This window comes from Astyanax mexicanus, chromosome 3 (assembly GCF_023375975.1).
Source record: "Astyanax mexicanus isolate ESR-SI-001 chromosome 3, AstMex3_surface, whole genome shotgun sequence".
In the NCBI taxonomy this organism is placed as follows: Eukaryota; Metazoa; Chordata; class Actinopteri; order Characiformes; family Acestrorhamphidae; genus Astyanax; species Astyanax mexicanus.
Genome location: NC_064410.1, coordinates 28,903,049 through 28,920,596, shown reverse-complemented (window position 1 = coordinate 28,920,596; position 17,548 = coordinate 28,903,049). Strand labels below are relative to the sequence as shown.

The window sequence follows — 17,548 nt, the reverse complement described above, 5'->3', positions numbered from 1 at the left end:
CTTTAAGATGGCAATCATCACACTGTTTACAGTGGCAAAGGTGGGATAAGTTCTATCTCGATATTGTTTTTAATGGACAGATCTGTTGCTCACATGCATGCAGCCAGCCTTAAAACACTCCAAGCATGGGATATGGCTTACAGTGTAGTTAAAGAAAAAGTGCAGTGTAATTGAATTAATTGTCTATTTATACATATTTTTTATACATTATTTATCCTAATTAATTTATTTGTAATATTGTATATGTCTACATTTTTTTATGTGTGTATATATGTATATTTATATTCGTGTCGCCTTGAGGAGGGTTTAAAGGGGTCAAAGGCATTATAAGTTGTAAGTTTGTGCATGGGTTTTATTTTTATTTCCCTTTCACGAATTGTACATGAGGATTACCTGTATGCTTTCAATAAAGAATTGATCAAAAATATATATATTATCTGTTTTTGCAAATACTTTTTTATACAATATTTTATTTGATTTATTTTATGCTAACAACCAACCTGAAAAACTATACACATGCAGACAATTCATTTATTTACAACCACAAAGGAATAAAACAAAGCATCTCTTTGTTTTGCAAAGAACTGTACACACAAATATACACAAATAAATTTTGTGTATTATTATTTTGAACTTATGTTCAATTATCCAGTTCAAAAATAGAGGAAAAAAGTTTTTTTTTTTTTTGTTGAGTGAAACAATACATAATCAATATAGGCAAGTACAAATTCACATCATTGATTAAGGCCCGAACAAGTAATGAGATTAAACTCATATTCTTTACTACAAACTTAAAATTGTTCTTGCACTCAAACAGACCATAAACTAGTCTCCCTGAAACAGTATACCAAATGCAGTATTACCCTTAGTTCATGCCTTAAAAAATATTGGAAACCTTCTAGAACAGTTTTTAACAAAATGCATACATTTTATTTAATAAAGAAATACGTTTTAAATGAGGACTTCCTGTCTGATTGATTAGATGGCTACGAAGTCCCAAGTCTGAGTTAGTGAAGTATACATGTGGTTAAGTCCCACCATCACCACTTTGAGCAGAGCCCTAAAACAAACACATTAAAGTTATAAATATTGTGTTTTGCATTCAGTTTGATTTCAACAACCACCCAAGACTGTTGAACATAAAATATAAGCTGTATATGTTAAGTATACTGGTTCTATACCCATATATTGAAACACATCTTACTTAAATGTATCTTCAACCTTCTGTTTTTCCATGCCTTGAGTCAGCTCTTCATATTTGCCAAGGAATCCCGATATACCATCTTGAAATATTCTGTAAACCATAAAAATAAATAAATACAAACATTTATTCTTAAACTTAAAAAAACTCTCTTTTTAAACTTCTGGGACCCATAGATAACCAGCATTCTCAAAGATTTCAGATCCTGTTAAACAATTATTATTAAATTTAGGTACAGCTGTGTACTGTGAATTCATTCTTGACGACAGTCTTAATGTACAATAAAACACTATAAACTGCAAAGTTAGTTCCAGAAAGGACTTATGATTTTATATTAAACTAATTTATTAAAACTTTGTATACACTATTTTAGCTCACTTTGAATTTAGTGGAAACCTATCTATAAAACAGTGTTTTCTTAACTTAATGTTTGTAACTCTGCCTCTCACACACCTTTCAGCTTCATCCAGTCGATCCTGAGTAAGGACTCCATTGTCCAGTAGTTTTTCAATGCACAGGCTTCTTGTAAAAGCCCAGTTCCTGAATGATGAACAAAACAAATACGTTACAATTAACCCTTTAACATACCAGCATTTTTGTCAATTTCCTGCTTGATATTACACAGCTATATCTTAAGGATTTCTTTTCAAATATTACATATAAAGGTGTCATGTTTGATAAGAAACATTACTAAAAGAATCTTAGTTGTAATTAGTTGTTAATTAAAAAAAATATTAAAGTAAATCTGCAAGTGTCAAAATATAATGAATAAAAAAATATATATTAAATGTTTTTTGATCTTTCACATTTTAAAATGAATATTTTCTAAAAATAAATGCATCATTTTGTCCAAATCTTTCATTTCATTTTTTTTGTTTTTATGTAAATCATGCAGAATTTGTGGCTGATTCCTTTTAAAACTGAAATTCTGAAATGATTAGGTATATTAAGAGTAAACAGGCAGCTTCTCTTAGTGTTATCAATGAGTCTCTAAAGCTCTCAGAATTTTCAAAATATAAATAACTTATTTTACTGCAGAGATAATTGGTTTTGTATCACCTTGACCCGTAGCCCATATTTAGGCCACACTCTAAAAAACAGAGGTACGATATGAGTACTTTTTTGTACTTAAAGGTACACTCTTCATAATTGTACCTTCAAAGGTACAATATTGGTCTTTACAGGGTCAGATTTGTTCCCTCTGAAGTACAAAGTCTTTCCTATCAGCAATAAGTACAAAATTGTAGCATTTAACCAACCAAAGGGTACATTCAGTATTCTTTATCACTGCACTAATAAACAACATATACTTTAATTGCACATTTTTTATTTGAAAAAAATCAGCACTGCTGGCGGGTCACTAAAGTAGGAGTCTGGACCAAGATATTGCTTTGCAGGTGCAGGAAACTCACAGCCCAATCACATGTGCTGTAAATATCACCAAAGATTCTCCTCTGCCAATCAGATCTGTGCAAATTCTGCAGTTCAACATCAACATGTCTCATCTTTTGAGATACAGCTAATAAACAGCAGCAGCCTGAAGCTTCACTACTGAACTAAACCCAGATCATTACTGCAGACACGCCCATTCTGAACTGACCAATTATCTCTATTATACTGGTATGAGAACAGACTGAATTAGCCTAGAATTATAGAAAATTAAAACCTTTCCAAAAGCACACTATTTTTTTTGTCCTTGTTTTAGGCAATTTGAAGTGGAAGAAAAACATTTATTTAAAAAATCTGTTTATAATTGATTAGTGTTATTTTTAGAACTGCCTTTCAGTTGTTTATGATATAAAATCATCAGAACTACTAAATGCTAGAACGACTAGGCTACTTTAATATACAGGATGCTGCACTGAATGATAAAAGTGCTTGTATAAAGTCTGGAACATGTTGCCTTTGTCTTAGAAGTGCGTTTTTTACCATTTTGACTTTATGGGATGAAAAAATTGAGATATATACACCATTCGACAAAAAAATAATATTGATATTATTTTTTATCCATATTGCCCTGCCCTAAGATGTACCACCCTTGATGTTTCTTAATGTTGTCTGTGTATTCAAAACCAACAAAGTAATGAGTACTGGCTTATATTTAGCATTTATAGAAACAAGTACGACTCTATGAAGTAGTGTGTAATTGTAGTAAAGCTCTTACATTCCCAGGGATGTCAATGTGTTATCATCAATTTCTGCGTTGATTTTGTTGACCATTTCTTCAGATTTGTTCAGGAACATTCGAAGAGAAGCCCTGTGGAATAGATAAGAAAAGTGCACTCAGCAATCAATATTAACTTTACACAAACCAGAAAAAACACATATAGTGAATGTGAACTTACCGCAGCTGTGGAAATACATTATTCAGTTGTCTTCTCTCTTCATTAGTAAGTCTGTTGAGTTCCTCTCTGAATGACTTCCATTTTTCATAATACTCCTCTCTATATAACAAGAAATGGAAATGATCAAATCCAAATTCATGGATTCAAGGATTTAAGGAGACTTTATTATCATTCATATCACATGTGGTATCTGAGGTGGAAGGAAATTGTAATCTGCAATTGTTATATAAGATAAAATAAAATAAGTATGAAATATAAAATAAGAATAAAACAGATAACAAGATAAATGCACATAGTATAAAATGAAAGTAGGGAAGTAGCAGCAACGTTAAATCCAGAGTGCAAGCGCATAAGGAACTTTTGCTATAGCAGCATGGATAACTCTTTATAATAACTTTCATTAATATAGTAAAAATATAGTAAAGTAATATAGTATTAATATAGTAAAGTTGCTATCACATTTGTAAATACTTACTGTAAAACGCATTGGCGACAAAAACTGCAATTGATAAACATTTGCCTAGTTTAAAATTCACATTTATTAGCGATATTTTAATGTTTAAATTCTAATGAACTAATGATTTGCTAAGATTTTTAATATAAATATCCATACTGATAAATAAGTGTCATGTGTGGGCATTTCCTAATATTCAAATTCTGATGAACTACTGTTTTGTTCACATGTACTGATCATTAGTTAAAAATATATTAATGAAAGTTATTATAAAGTGTTAGCGCAGCATGAACGAGTATGAATGAAGGGCAGCAACAGTAAAAATGTCTCAGTGCGACTAAAGTGTCAGTGTTGTTTTGAATATGTAAGTGTCCTTGTAAAGTGTCAGTGCAGTGTTTTGTTTAGGTAGAGTTTAAGAGTCTTACAGCTTCTGGAATGAAGCTGTTTCTCAGTCTGGTTGTTTTGCACTTGATGCTCCGCAGCCTCCAGAGGAGCGGTACAAAAAGTGAGTGTGCTGGGTGGGTGGGTTCCTTCCTGATGCAGGTGACTCTTTTCCTGTATTTTGAGGTAGATGTCTAGAGTCCAGTGTGTATTAGCTTCTTAGCTAAAAAAGTAGAGCCACTAATGTGCCAGAGTGGAAGTGTTGTTGCTCCAGGTGAAGTTGTTACTCAGGCGCACACCCAAGTACCTGTAGCTGTCGACCACTTCCCTTCTGCCTCACATCCTCCAATGTGCAGGGGGAGAGTGGGCATTACTGGCCACTGTTTGTGATGCATCCAACCACTGCTGTGTCGTCCACAAACTTCACAATATGACCGCCTGGATAGACAGCTATCTATCTAAACAAGTACTTTATACTAAAGTTTGATCCGGCTATAACTTACACACGTGAGGCACATGCAGTTGGGCTTAGAACTGGCACAAAAGTAGCTCAAAACTGGGAAGTCACAAAGACATTTACTGTGTATAAAAGCGAGTATTTGTCAAAACAGTGGCTTTTACCACAATCTTATATGCATCAGTAGAATTAGTGCTTACCTAAAAGCCTGAAACTCTTCAGTGTCTGCCAGAGCAACAGCAACATCCACAGCTCTTAAGTACTGTTTTTTCATCGCAGAAAACACACCCATTTCACAAAGTTTTTCATAAATGGGGTATGAATTAACTACAGCAGACATGAACCCAATTCTGTAAAATGTTAAACAGAAAAATAGATGACTGTGCACTTAAATCAACATTTGAATGTTTTTTCTTTTTCTGTTTTTTAATATGTGAAAAAATATGTCCAAAATTTAGAAATCATTATCTACTGTTACTATAATACATATGGCTAAATTGAACATTATCACATATAGAGAAGAAGTTAATGTGTTCTTCTTTCTTATCCATCTAAAATAAGTAAATAAATAATATATGTTTGTTTATTAAACAAAAAGTTTACCTTACAGTCTTTACACCCCTGCCTGAACCATCAACGATCAAAACATATGTAGTCAGGCCAGCCATAATATAAAACTCCTGATAAAAATCAAAGTGAAGTCTGGAAAAATAAGAGAATTAAAGTTACATAATTATCTAAACACTTCAGATATTTACAACTGATAAAAACAGATAATACTGAATGATCTTGACCTTTGTGTGTTTTGCAAACATGACTTAAAATAATGATGTATAATTTAGTAATTATAATTTCAATCATATCATTGTTACCACCATATGTTTCTAAAATGCTGAAATGTCTGCTCGAACATACTAATGAACATCATAAAATAATTAATACAATTATGAATAAAGCAGATTAAATAACATTGAGTTAAATATAATTACATTAAAATAAGAATATAATACCATATAATATTTGAAATAAATTAGATGTAATCTAAACTAAATATAATTAATCTAGTTATATCCATCTTTATATATGCTTTAACACATCTGATTGAACTAATTAGATAAATATTAATTGCTTTAATTGTATTGCTAATCAGTAATAACAAAAAGAACCAGTACTGAAATTTTATTTTATGAAAATAATGAAAAATAACTTACTCTACAACTGATTTTACTGGTTCAGAATCAAATATTGGTTTTAGGAGTTCTTCTAGTGTTTCCCCCACCTTTTGGTCACGTAGTTTGCTGTGTGAAAAGAATGAGTTGTTTGCATTTACAACAGTATTCTGTTTTACTGTAAATGTTAAGTTGTAGATCAAATAGTATGTATCAGATGCTGTTCTTTTACAAAGTGTAATGGGTGGGGAGCAGCAGCTCTCCAGACCAGAAAGTTGTAGAACCCAAGTGCAGAGCAGTAGATCTCAAAGCAGGTAAACCCAAGAGAAAAAAGGGAAATAATAATAATAATAATAATAATAATAATAATAATAATAATAATATAATAATTATTATTATTATTATTATTATAACAATAATATAAATATATATAATTATTAGTATTATATGTAGTTTAATAATAATAATAATAATACTATATATATATATATATATATATATATATATATATATATATATATATATATATATATATATATATATATATAGTATATACATATTATAGTATATGGGCGGAAAACAAAGACCCGAAAATGGGAGGAGAAACAAATGCCTGCCGGGAAGCGCGGCTCACCCCTTATGAGACAGAATGGATAATAACTTAAAAGGTTTCCTAAAAACAAAATGAGGAGGTGAATGGGGGTGTTTGTGCACAATGCGGCGATTCCCCTAGGGAGAAGAGAAATCGCGGGAGGGAGAACAAAGGTGAGCGACTGCGAGCCTCGTAGCCGCTTCACACACACACACACACACACACACACACACACACACACACACACACACACACACACACACACACATTCCCTGGACAGAGAGAGCAGAGAGCCGCTCAGCCCTGACTCCCATAGACTCGATAGAGAGAGAGGGATAGGGGAAACTAGAGAGGGAGGAGAGCGCCAGCTATGCTGTTCAGAACTCACTCCAAAGCACAGGCAGGACAACGGCACTCGTGGATAGAGCAGGATGGAAAAGAGAGCCGGAGCTCGGAGGAAAATCCGGCAAAGCACAACCTGAATCTTTTATTTTGAATATTTATATGGGGGCAAACCGAGGTGGAGTGGATCAGGTCTTATTATGAGCTCAAGACCTCCCCCCAGCCATAACACAAAGCCTCTACTTCAGGGGTGTCCAAACTGCGTCCCGTTTCTTTTCTTGGAGTGGCCTGCGAGGTATTTTAGAAATAGAATAAAAGTTGCCCTGCTGTTAAGCAGGTTTTTATAATGTGAGATACAAAGTTTGAACACTAGGTGTCAGAAACGGGCCAAAGAGTCTAAATGCGGAGAGGGTGCGCAGTTGTAGCACAGAAAAATGGGCCAAAGAGTCTAAAAGCGGAGAGGGTGCGCAGATGTAGTGCAAAAAAACAGGCCAAAGAGTCTAAAAGCAGCGAGAGTAAAGTTGTAGCACAGACAAATGGGCCAAAGAGTCCAAAAGCGGAGAGGGTGTGCAGTTGTAGTGCAAAAAAACAGGCCAGAGTCTAAAAGGGGTGTTCAGATGTATCGCAGAAAAACGGGCCAAAGAGTCTAAAAGTTGCCGTAATTAAGCAGTTTAATATTAAGAGACATCATAAAATGAAACATCAATTTGAAAAATCTTAGTTTACACAACAATGTCAAAGATAGATAAAGATAGTCAAGCAAAATGGTGTATAAATAAAAGTATTCAGGAAAATGTATTATTTAAAGTGGTATGTTTCATTATTTGTTTTATTACAGAGTCTGTGGTCCGTGACTGTTTATACTGGTACTGGTACTGTTTATACTGTTCTTCTTCCCATTATACGTAACTGCTACACCTTTTATATTGCACTATTGTTTTGTCTCTTGTCTCATTTATACTTTTTTAGTTATACATTAGAAAACTATCACTTTGTTGTTTGCTGTAACAATTTTAATTCTCTGTATGTCCTGCACATATGCATTATTGACAATAAACTACTTGAAACAGCCATAAGGAATGGATCTTGGCAGAGATGTAGAAGTTCAAAGTTGAGGAAATGGAAAAGGGTCAGCACAGGCCAGGTTCAGCAAAAGTATTTCAAAGTTATCAGGAGCCCCGAGAGTAACATCAAGAAAGACAAGCATGACTAAATTGAGAGGATGGCAACAGAAGCAGAAGAAGCAGTTCACTGCTGAAGCATAAATACCCACAGGTATATGCCACCAGCTCTAAAAAACATTTAGCAAATAGGAAAGGCTCATTAAATTCAAGGAAAGGGGTCAAATACCAGATAAGGAGGGTCAGAGGAACAATTGAGGACTGTTTATGTCAACCACGCATTTATATAAAATTAATTTTAATCTCTGCAGACCGATTCCCATTAGTGCAGTAACACATGAACCCTCCCAGATGGCGCCAATGGACTGTTTTTTTATACAGTCTCTTAGCAGCCCTACCAGAGACTGTAAAAAAGATGGGCGTTGTGTCTCCGTTCCCATTCATTCAATGAAAATGAAGCCAAAATCTTCCGCCATGCTGGCGATCCTGCCACCTGATTCTGCGCAGTAGAGACCAGAGGAGGGAGAACCCCGCCCCTGAGGGCTGCCTCGCGGTCACAGAGTGCAGATTTAAATAACTAATATAATAATAATAAATAATAAATAATTGTATATATATTTATAAATACATATGCATATCATTTATGTATGTACCTGTATATATATGATTGATGATTGGGGCGATTGATGATTGGTGAATGATTGATGATTGGGGTGAAGAGGGGGAGGGATTTTGATAAATTCCACATCTGGCTCGTTGGTCTATGATTCTTTAGGTATGATTCTTGCTCAGAATTTACCACCCCTACTACCCCAATCATCAATTAACCAACAATCTATACAGATCATCTACCAGCAGCTTTATATAAGTGTTAAAGTCCATTGCATGTATATATATTATACTATATAATACATTAGTAGTAATACTCTTATATTGCACTATTGTTTTGTCTCTTGTCTCACTTATAATTTTATTTAGTTATACTTTAGACACCTATCAACTAGCACAGGGACAAAATATAAATACAGGTCAAATATATATATATATATATATATATATATATATATATATATATATATATATATATATATATATATATATATATATATATGACCTGTATTTATATTTTGTCCCTGTACTGATTTCCAAAAGTAAATTGTGTGATTCATTTCACTTATTAATTTTATTTATTATTTTATTATTATTTATTTTTTATTATTCTGCATCAGAGACAAACAGATTTAATTTTTTTATTGAAATTTTACCATGACATTTATGTCCATGAAGAACATAAACATCTGACTGCAACTATAAATGAAGAAATAAATGCAAAATTACACTGACATGACAAAATCTCAGAATTGTTAAAGTTTAAGGGTATCTGATAGTGGATGACAGATTGACGGAAAATTCCAAGTTTGGGCAGGCATTTAACATTCCTTGCATCACAGTGTCACATATGTACCGGGAATATGTCATAGAAGGCAGTACCAGTTTAGAGGGTGGTAATGATTGTGATTGTGAATAATTTACGAGTAAATGTCATTGTCCCATCCAAAGTCTGTGGTCAAATGAACAAAATATTGGTACGTACGATGCACTATTGTAAAGTTTGTTTCTGATTTCAGTGTTTTAAAAGTATGACTCACCTTTTAATTTCTTCATACTGTTTCTCCAATAAAGGTGTGTCTGTAGAGTTCAGAAATCGATCCCAGTAAAAAACGGCAGTTTTAGCAATAGTACTGTGGGGTAAAACAAAGGACAAAATTGCAGCATTAGCCTGACTTGTTAGTTTTGTAATAATATACACCAGGTTGTCGTAAGAATAGCTGAATGTTTGTTAATTTCCACTTTTATTTTAAACATCTAACACAAAATTAAGTTGTTCTTTCATTCATAATAATGAGTAGTGATATGGTATGTTTGGTAAATCATTGTGCATAATGATGTTAAACAAATTCTGCTGATTAAATAGCACCAGCTAAGGTTAATTCACGATCATCTTCTGTTAGTTAATCGTCATATGTCTTGTCTTTTATGAAAGGTAATAAATTCTGCCAATAGGAACTGGCAGTATGTATAACAATAATTTAACCTAGTGTGTAAAAATAACACAATATTAACTGACTCTTCTGTGATCTTGACGAAACCTTGTTTGCATTAATAAAGAAAGACTGTTTTCTGTTGGACAGAATTATTGTTTCCTGCATGTGATGGTTGTTTTATTCACCTCTTTATTTTATCCACAGGGCATTGATAGAATAAAGGGCTTTTGACTGGCAGATACTGTAAAATAAATGTGTCCTATCACAATAATTCAAGAACATTTTTAAAGCACTAATGGTTATTATAAGTAATGGTTATTCACTGGGTTGTTGTTGAATATGGAATGTGTGGTAAAGTTGGTGCTTTCAGTTAGAGTCCAATTTCCAGTTAGAATTCATTTCTATCCTGAACCCCTGAGAAAGTCTACATTGAAAGTTAATCTTTTTAATTGTTTTATACATAAATACATATATTATTTTTTTTATTAGTTTACTTAATAATTTAGCTTTATGATCTTTACTTTCTTTTTACTGTCTCACAATGGCTCAAGGCCTTGGAGGATGTTTGCACCTTTTTCAGGAATCAGGAAGATCCAAATGTTTTCATAAATAGCGAAAGCTGTGAAAAGAACGTGCCCTTGAGTAGCAGAGAAGCTAATCTGCCTGTTGTTCTACACGGCGTAAAGTCGTACACAGGCTAGAAGAGAATCTTTCCATCTACTCTTTTCTTCTGTTTCACCTTCTTATAGACTTTAGGTCATTTAAGGATTGTTTGATACACAAGGACTGATTCCTGTGTTCACAGAGCTGAACAACACCATGATAAGTTTTTGTTACCCAATCTGTTAACTGGAAACTGCTGACGATAGTCAAATTGCTAGATACTATCCAGTTGAGTTTAATCCTATTTACTGTACATTTATATAAACGTATAACTGCTTGGATGAAGTCTGCGTTGGGTTTGGGGAGGCCTCGCCCCCTTGCCTTCCTTTTTGTTTCTTTCTCTCTCTCTCTTTCTCTCTCTTGCTTTCTTTGGGTTGTGAATGTGTTTACCTGTCAGGATATAATTACACTATGTGTTGACCCGTTAATGTCCCTCTTCATTTATGTTTTTTTTTTTTTTTTTAGGGCTGTTAATTTGGAATCAGTAACGTGTTACTATTTTTTTTAAGGCACCAAGTTTGACTCCTACTTCAGCCGTTTTCTGGCTGAACGACTGTACGGCGCGCTCATACGGTTTCCAGCAGTAACACTCCAATTCAGACTTCCATCTCAGACCGATTAGAGTTCTATCTCTCTCTCCCTCTTACTCATATCCTGCACTCCACTGCTCCTCATCTCTGATATTTTTTAAATATTCAAATTAAGTTCAAATTCAGAAATTCTCACAACCAATTTTACAGTCCAATTTATCATGCATTCTTTATTCCAGCACCCTGCGTTGATTTTTATCTCTCCTCAAACATACATGTATATACTACTATTTTAATTGACACCACTAATATACATATAATTGCATTTTACATTTCTTACATTACTTATTTTGTTTACATTTGAATATCCAAGTCTGAAGAAAAACAAATGTGATTAATTGCAGTTAATCACAGAAATCTGTTGTGATTAATCGGATAGTTTTTTTTTTAACGATTGACACCGCTATTTATTTATTTTATTAAATATGTAATTGGGAAACTATTTTTCCAGTAAACTTGGACTCAGTGGTCATCTCTTCATGTTCTGGGATTGTAACAGTCATTCAGTAGGACTGGGAATTCTCACATCTGAGTTTTATTATGTGTTAAATTTCATTATAACACTACAGTATATACATATTATAATATGTAATAAATATTTATCAAATAAAAATGCTTACCTTATTTTGAGAAGGAAATCATCATCTTCTTTCTCACGCTCAATTCTATAAAATTCGTCCAACTTCTCAAGGACATTATTTAAGACAGTCTTTACCCTGTTTAAAACAGATATTATATTTACAAACAACATGACTCATCAAATATGCAGTGATGGTGCCATTCGTTTAATGTGCAACTACTGTGCTAACACATGCATATACAATAAATTTGTTGAACCCATTGAATAAAAGCTAAATAGGAGTGTAAAGAAAAAGATTTTAAAAATTGTGCCACTGTTCTAATACATTTGGACCTGACTGTATATTATATGTTATTATATGTAATATATTATTCAGTGATTTAAATCATAGTTCCTTACCTTTCAGAGAGTTCATCAAAATCAATCTTTTTTATTTCTGACATCAGATCCACTCCATACTTAAGAACATTCACAATGACTGTTTCCATCACGCTGTTGGAGGTAAAGAAAAAGGCAAGTTTTTAACTTTGAATCTGTTACTTATTAGTTTCTTAACAGTTTCTTAAATGATCCCGTGTTTTTTTTTATATTTCTAATATAAAAGTTAATTCTTTGTGTTAACACTAATGCTATTAGCACTGTGTGTTTACTGATACTGGTGCGCATAGCTCGTAGTTAAATAGACATTTCTGAAACTGGTGCATTTTTACCACTACTTTGTAGATGTACAATTATTGCAAGTTGTTTGTGAAGTGAAAACAGAGGTCTACCCTCTAGCAACAGTCTGTAAGAGAAACATTTTTAGGAGTAGGTGTTGTCAACTGGGGTACAGAGTGACTAACATAAACTAAAAATGATGTACACTACAATTTTACAATAAACACCCTGCAGGCACCTATTAGAGGTTATTCTAATACTGTTAGAATTTTTGTCATCTGACGTCATAATCAACATCCAACCTGGAATTAATGTCTGTTGACGTTGGTGGCCAGCTGGGCATGTTTCTATAAAAAGTGGTCAGTAAGTTAAAATAAATAAAACACTAAAATAATTAAAGTACTTGTGGTGAAAAAAATCACAAAATAATCAATGTATTTAACAGTAACTTTTGTGAGATCTGTCCTTTGAAGTCTTGGATAGAGCTGGGCTGATACATTGTGCAGATCCTGATGGGTAAGGACAGTGCACATGGTACCTAATGAACCGTGAGAGTATGTCAGAGTAGTAGAATGTTTGTTTACTTAGTGGAGAGCAGGTAACAGAGAAACTCCAAGGGTTCACTTTGAATCGGTGGAGCATCAGGAAAATAGTTTGTAGCCAAAGAGCTATAAGACACAAAATGATAAATATGATGTCACTGAAAACAATTACACAACTTGTTGTGAAAACCTGGTTATGTGAGAAAATTCAGATTTCTGGAATAGTCAATACATTGAATCAATATTCAGTGAAATCTACAGGGTGTGATCTGTCCACGAAAAAGAAAAAGCAGATCACACTATTAACAAAGCAGTTCTATTTAAAAAGTGGAAAACTGAAGAAAATGTTATTTTTATTATTTTAATAAATAGTTTAAAAACACATAAATCACATTCATTCATTTAATAAAACCTATTTAGGTCAGAAATATTCAATATACAATATTGAATACAATTGTAATAATTGTGCCACTTACAATTATACAGCTGTTAAAAAATACAAAATACTGTAATAGATTTAAACCATATTGTTGCTAACCTGCCAAAGATTGTATTTAATTTTTTGCTCTTCATTACTTTTTGACATCAGTTGAAACTGTTAATTGTAAATACATTTTCTTTCAGTTAAAAATAAGAAGGATTTTTTTCTGCAAAGAGGCATTTTATTTAAATTAAAATAAATTAGGACAGTGTGTAGAAATTCACCTTTGCTCATTATTGAATACTTTATTATTGAAGACTTTCGTCATTAATATCTAAAATATTCATTTTTAACACCAACACCTTGTAAACATATAGAACAGTCTGTACTTTACTCCACATGTTTGTCCAACTGACTTATTTTAGGAAACTTTTTGGCAAGTCATACTGCAATAAAAGAGTATACACATTTTACATATTTTACGCCATAAGGAATATAAGGAGAATACACCCGTAACATTAATTTAATCAAAAGGCTATGTACTGTTCTTTGGGTGATCTTCATATAGAACGCTAATCTATAAGTAATGAGATTTAATCACATTCCATAACAGCTTTGGTTAAGCCAGAGTTTAACTGACTTTTAGTTATTTAGCCCAGAACAGACATTACTCACATTATGGTAATTCACCCTGCAGTTAGTCAAAATAATTTTAAAAATACTTACCCCCAGACCTCATTCACTTTTGCTTTTTCAATGGTCCCTTTGAACATGCTCAAAACTCTGTTAGGCATTAAGAGACAGAATTATTAGCATGAGAGATGAAGAAAAGCAGTAAAAAGTTAGTTCTAATTGGTCACAAAGAGTCGGCGCTATTCTTTAAACATGCCCTTATCTGTTTTTGCAAATGGATCTTTTATATAGTTTATACCAGAAGAAATGGATTAGAAAAAAGAGCTTACGGTTGGTATATCGGGACATTCCTCTCTGTTGCAAATGAATAGATCATGTTTTTGACATCATCCTTGTAGAAGAGGACCAGCCTTCGAACAGTGCTGTGAGAAATTAAATGAATATATAACAAAATTAATTGAATTATGAACATTAAAATATTCAACCTTCCAAAGATTTTAAATTCAGTCAAAAACACACAGAGTTTCCATGTACATAAAACAGATTAAAATAAAAACAGATCAGTTCAACTTTTTTCTTTTTTTTTTTACAATTGAGTGCATTGCAAAAAGCACCACTGCATTTAGTTAAGCTTTAACTTTATTTATTGTAACTATTAACAGGCTGGACTCACCGTGCTGCTACAACTAAATCATCCTGGACATCTTTACCTCTTTCCTCAACACTGATTTTATTCGCTGTCTCTTTGAAGGAATTCCAGTTATTTTGAATTGCAATCCTGGAGTAGAATTAAATAAAAAAAAATGTTTATGATCATGTTTCTCATAATCCAGTAAATGCAGTGGGATTTTGATTCTTGCTGTTCTTTACCTGTTTGTTCTTATCATATCATCTTTCATCATTTTCTCAGTGGCCTCTTTAACTTTGTCCAAACAGTTCAAGAAAACCTGAACCCCAAATTCCAACATTCGATCAATGTTCTCATAATCCTTCTGTGAAACCTTAAAGCTCTCGGCTCCTTTAGACAGACAAATTCAGATATTAAACATCCTTCATTTAACATCAACATTCCTACAAAAGTCATTTAACATCATTTGAAACATATAAAATCAGCCTGTTTAATCTGTTTGTAAAGTCCTTTGGAAAATTGTCTTTCAATCTTTATACATTGACATAAATATAAGTTAACCTACCAGAAGATAAGAGTCCCACGAGGGCTACGATGATCAAGAGCTTCTTCATATTAAAGAACTTGACTGAAAAAGTTTTGCAGAATCAACTTAGACTGCTGAATACTAAAGCCTTGAGTATTTAAAGCCTTGAACTATTAGTAAACAGCTCAGTCAGATTACGTAATATTTGCTGAGTTTAACCCCATGCTGCACACACACTATAAGGTAAAAGAGTTCTTATAGTCTGGTCTGGTCATGTTGCTCCACACAGGCAAACAAGTATCTGATAAGAGTTTACAAATAATTGTCAGACTTCCATAAACTGACATGCTGAGATAACATCACCAGAAATCTAAATCAGACTAAAAGTTAAATTATTGCAGAAGATAAATAAAGTCAGTGATAAAGAATGTAAAACACAGGTTCTCATCTTTTGAGGACATTGACTAATTACAGTGAACTTATTTCATATAAATTCAAATAGAGTTATTTTATGGCACAATCACAGGTTGAAGTAACTACAGTCAATATGTACACAAGCTGAGAGCTCGACCTATTTCCAAAACTAAACACAACATGCTGAATCACAGAGGACATCGGCTGATCAATAAAGCAAAAACGTAAAAGTGGATATAAAAAACATCTCTACTATATCAAGACACCACTACTCTTTAAACATTAGTGCAGAATAAATGTTTGAATACACTTATCATCAATTTACTCAGCCAATAATTCCTAGTTATGTCAGATGCTAAAAGGGAACAATCAGACAAGCAAAAAAAAAAAGATAGCATTATATCTGACCTATATTAAGAAATCATTTTTCAATTAGTCATTACAATGTTCAGTTACATATTACAAAAATCCTTAAATCTATTAGTTTCCACTAATTCAGAGCTGAAATATTGTGTTAGTGTGTCTTTGCTATAGTAACGACGGGAAAAGTAAGCCTTGCACAGCTAATTCTCTCAAATGATCAGAGGTGTGTTTTGGCTGTAATGTGACATAATTCAATCAGTATTCTGTTTAGTGTTAATGTACAAGTTGCATTTGTGCACTGCTGCACATCTTTTTGACATGTCTGACAGTTGACTGTTGGCACATCTCTGTTTTCCATTGCCAAGATAGCAATGAACGCCAGAAATGCACCTGAACACACCTTTCTTTTAGACAACCATGCCCATCAGTGTAGATATATTCACATGCTCCATTGCTATTTATTTGATACAGGCATAAGGCATGAAAGTTGTCTGTTGGTCGGAGTGTAAGATAGCAATTAGCATCAGGACACACCTTGTGCAGAGTGAGCTTAAAAAAAAAGAAGCATACAGAGAATTGAAATTACATTACTCTCCTTCCCAAATTTTACAGCAAGTACAGATAATGGATATAATAAAAGAAATAATGGGAGACACTCTACAATACAGCAGGAACTTAAATAGGCATACATGAGACAGAAAACAAAGTGCAATAGTGGTGGGGGGTGAAATAAGATATATAATATAAAAGAATGGGAGACACTATATGTACAATACAACAAGGACACAAGAGACATACGCAAGATGGAAGACAATAGTGCAGTAGTGATGGTGATTGAGATGGAATGACAATGTAAATAGCCCGTATAACATTATAACATTAGTGCAAATATGGTATATAGCTTAAGGCTGGTGAGGACAATAAGTGCGTAAAGTACTTAAAGTTTACAGTTCTTGGGGAATTAAAGTGTGTATGACAGTGCAAGTATAGCAGTAGTGCTGGTATTGGGTGTGTAGTGCAGGTCCGTTTTAAAAAAGAGCACTTAGGGGTGAGATGTGACTAAACGCTGGCAGTGTTATATTTCAGATTTCACATGAAGGAAAAAAAAAATTACAGACGAAGGCAAACTCACACCCTCATACTGTATCAGATCCAGTAACTACTTACAAACCCACCAAGCTATACCTGAAATTTTCACTTTGACTGCTAGCTGTGGTTCTGTATGTTTCTTTAAATAACACTGATCACAATTCAATTGGAGTTCATAGAGTTTATAAGGCATGCTATGACACTGTATACACAGATGAACTTGTCTACTGAAATTAGAACTGTTCTTTTGCTGTTGTTTTAATGTTTCTACATAATTAGATCTTTGAAAAAAGCTGGAAAACAGACACTAAAAGCTTGGCTGGCCAACATTCAGT

At 33.2% G+C, this 17,548-nt stretch overlaps 1 protein-coding gene across 1 annotated transcript; it reads right to left on the bottom strand.

Annotated features, from left to right (window-relative positions):
* Window positions 1-517: 517 nt before the first annotated feature.
* LOC103026012 (uncharacterized) lies at window positions 518-15,490 on the bottom strand. Its single transcript, XM_007230582.4, has 17 exons — window positions 15,387-15,490; window positions 15,064-15,211; window positions 14,867-14,971; window positions 14,523-14,615; window positions 14,287-14,343; window positions 13,182-13,265; window positions 12,340-12,432; window positions 11,981-12,076; window positions 9,712-9,804; window positions 6,050-6,136; window positions 5,442-5,540; window positions 5,039-5,188; window positions 3,547-3,645; window positions 3,366-3,458; window positions 1,655-1,741; window positions 1,205-1,294; window positions 518-1,060 (listed from the first exon to the last, which is right to left on the bottom strand). Exons 1-17 carry the CDS (start codon window positions 15,433-15,435, stop codon window positions 979-981), a joined length of 1,605 nt encoding a protein of 534 aa, XP_007230644.3. The 5' UTR covers window positions 15,436-15,490; the 3' UTR covers window positions 518-978.
* Window positions 15,491-17,548: the final 2,058 nt, after the last annotated feature.

Coding starts and splice junctions, on each gene's coding strand:
- LOC103026012 (XM_007230582.4), bottom strand. CDS start 15,435: ATGAAGAAGCTCTTGATCATCGTAGCCCTCGTGGGACTCTTATCTTCT. Junction 6,137..9,711: donor CAGTATGAAGAAATTAAAAG/GTGAGTCATACT, acceptor CTTTTCACACAG/CAAACTACGTGACCAAAAGG. Junction 5,189..5,441: donor AGGGGTGTAAAGACTGTAAG/GTAAACTTTTTG, acceptor AACATTTTACAG/AATTGGGTTCATGTCTGCTG.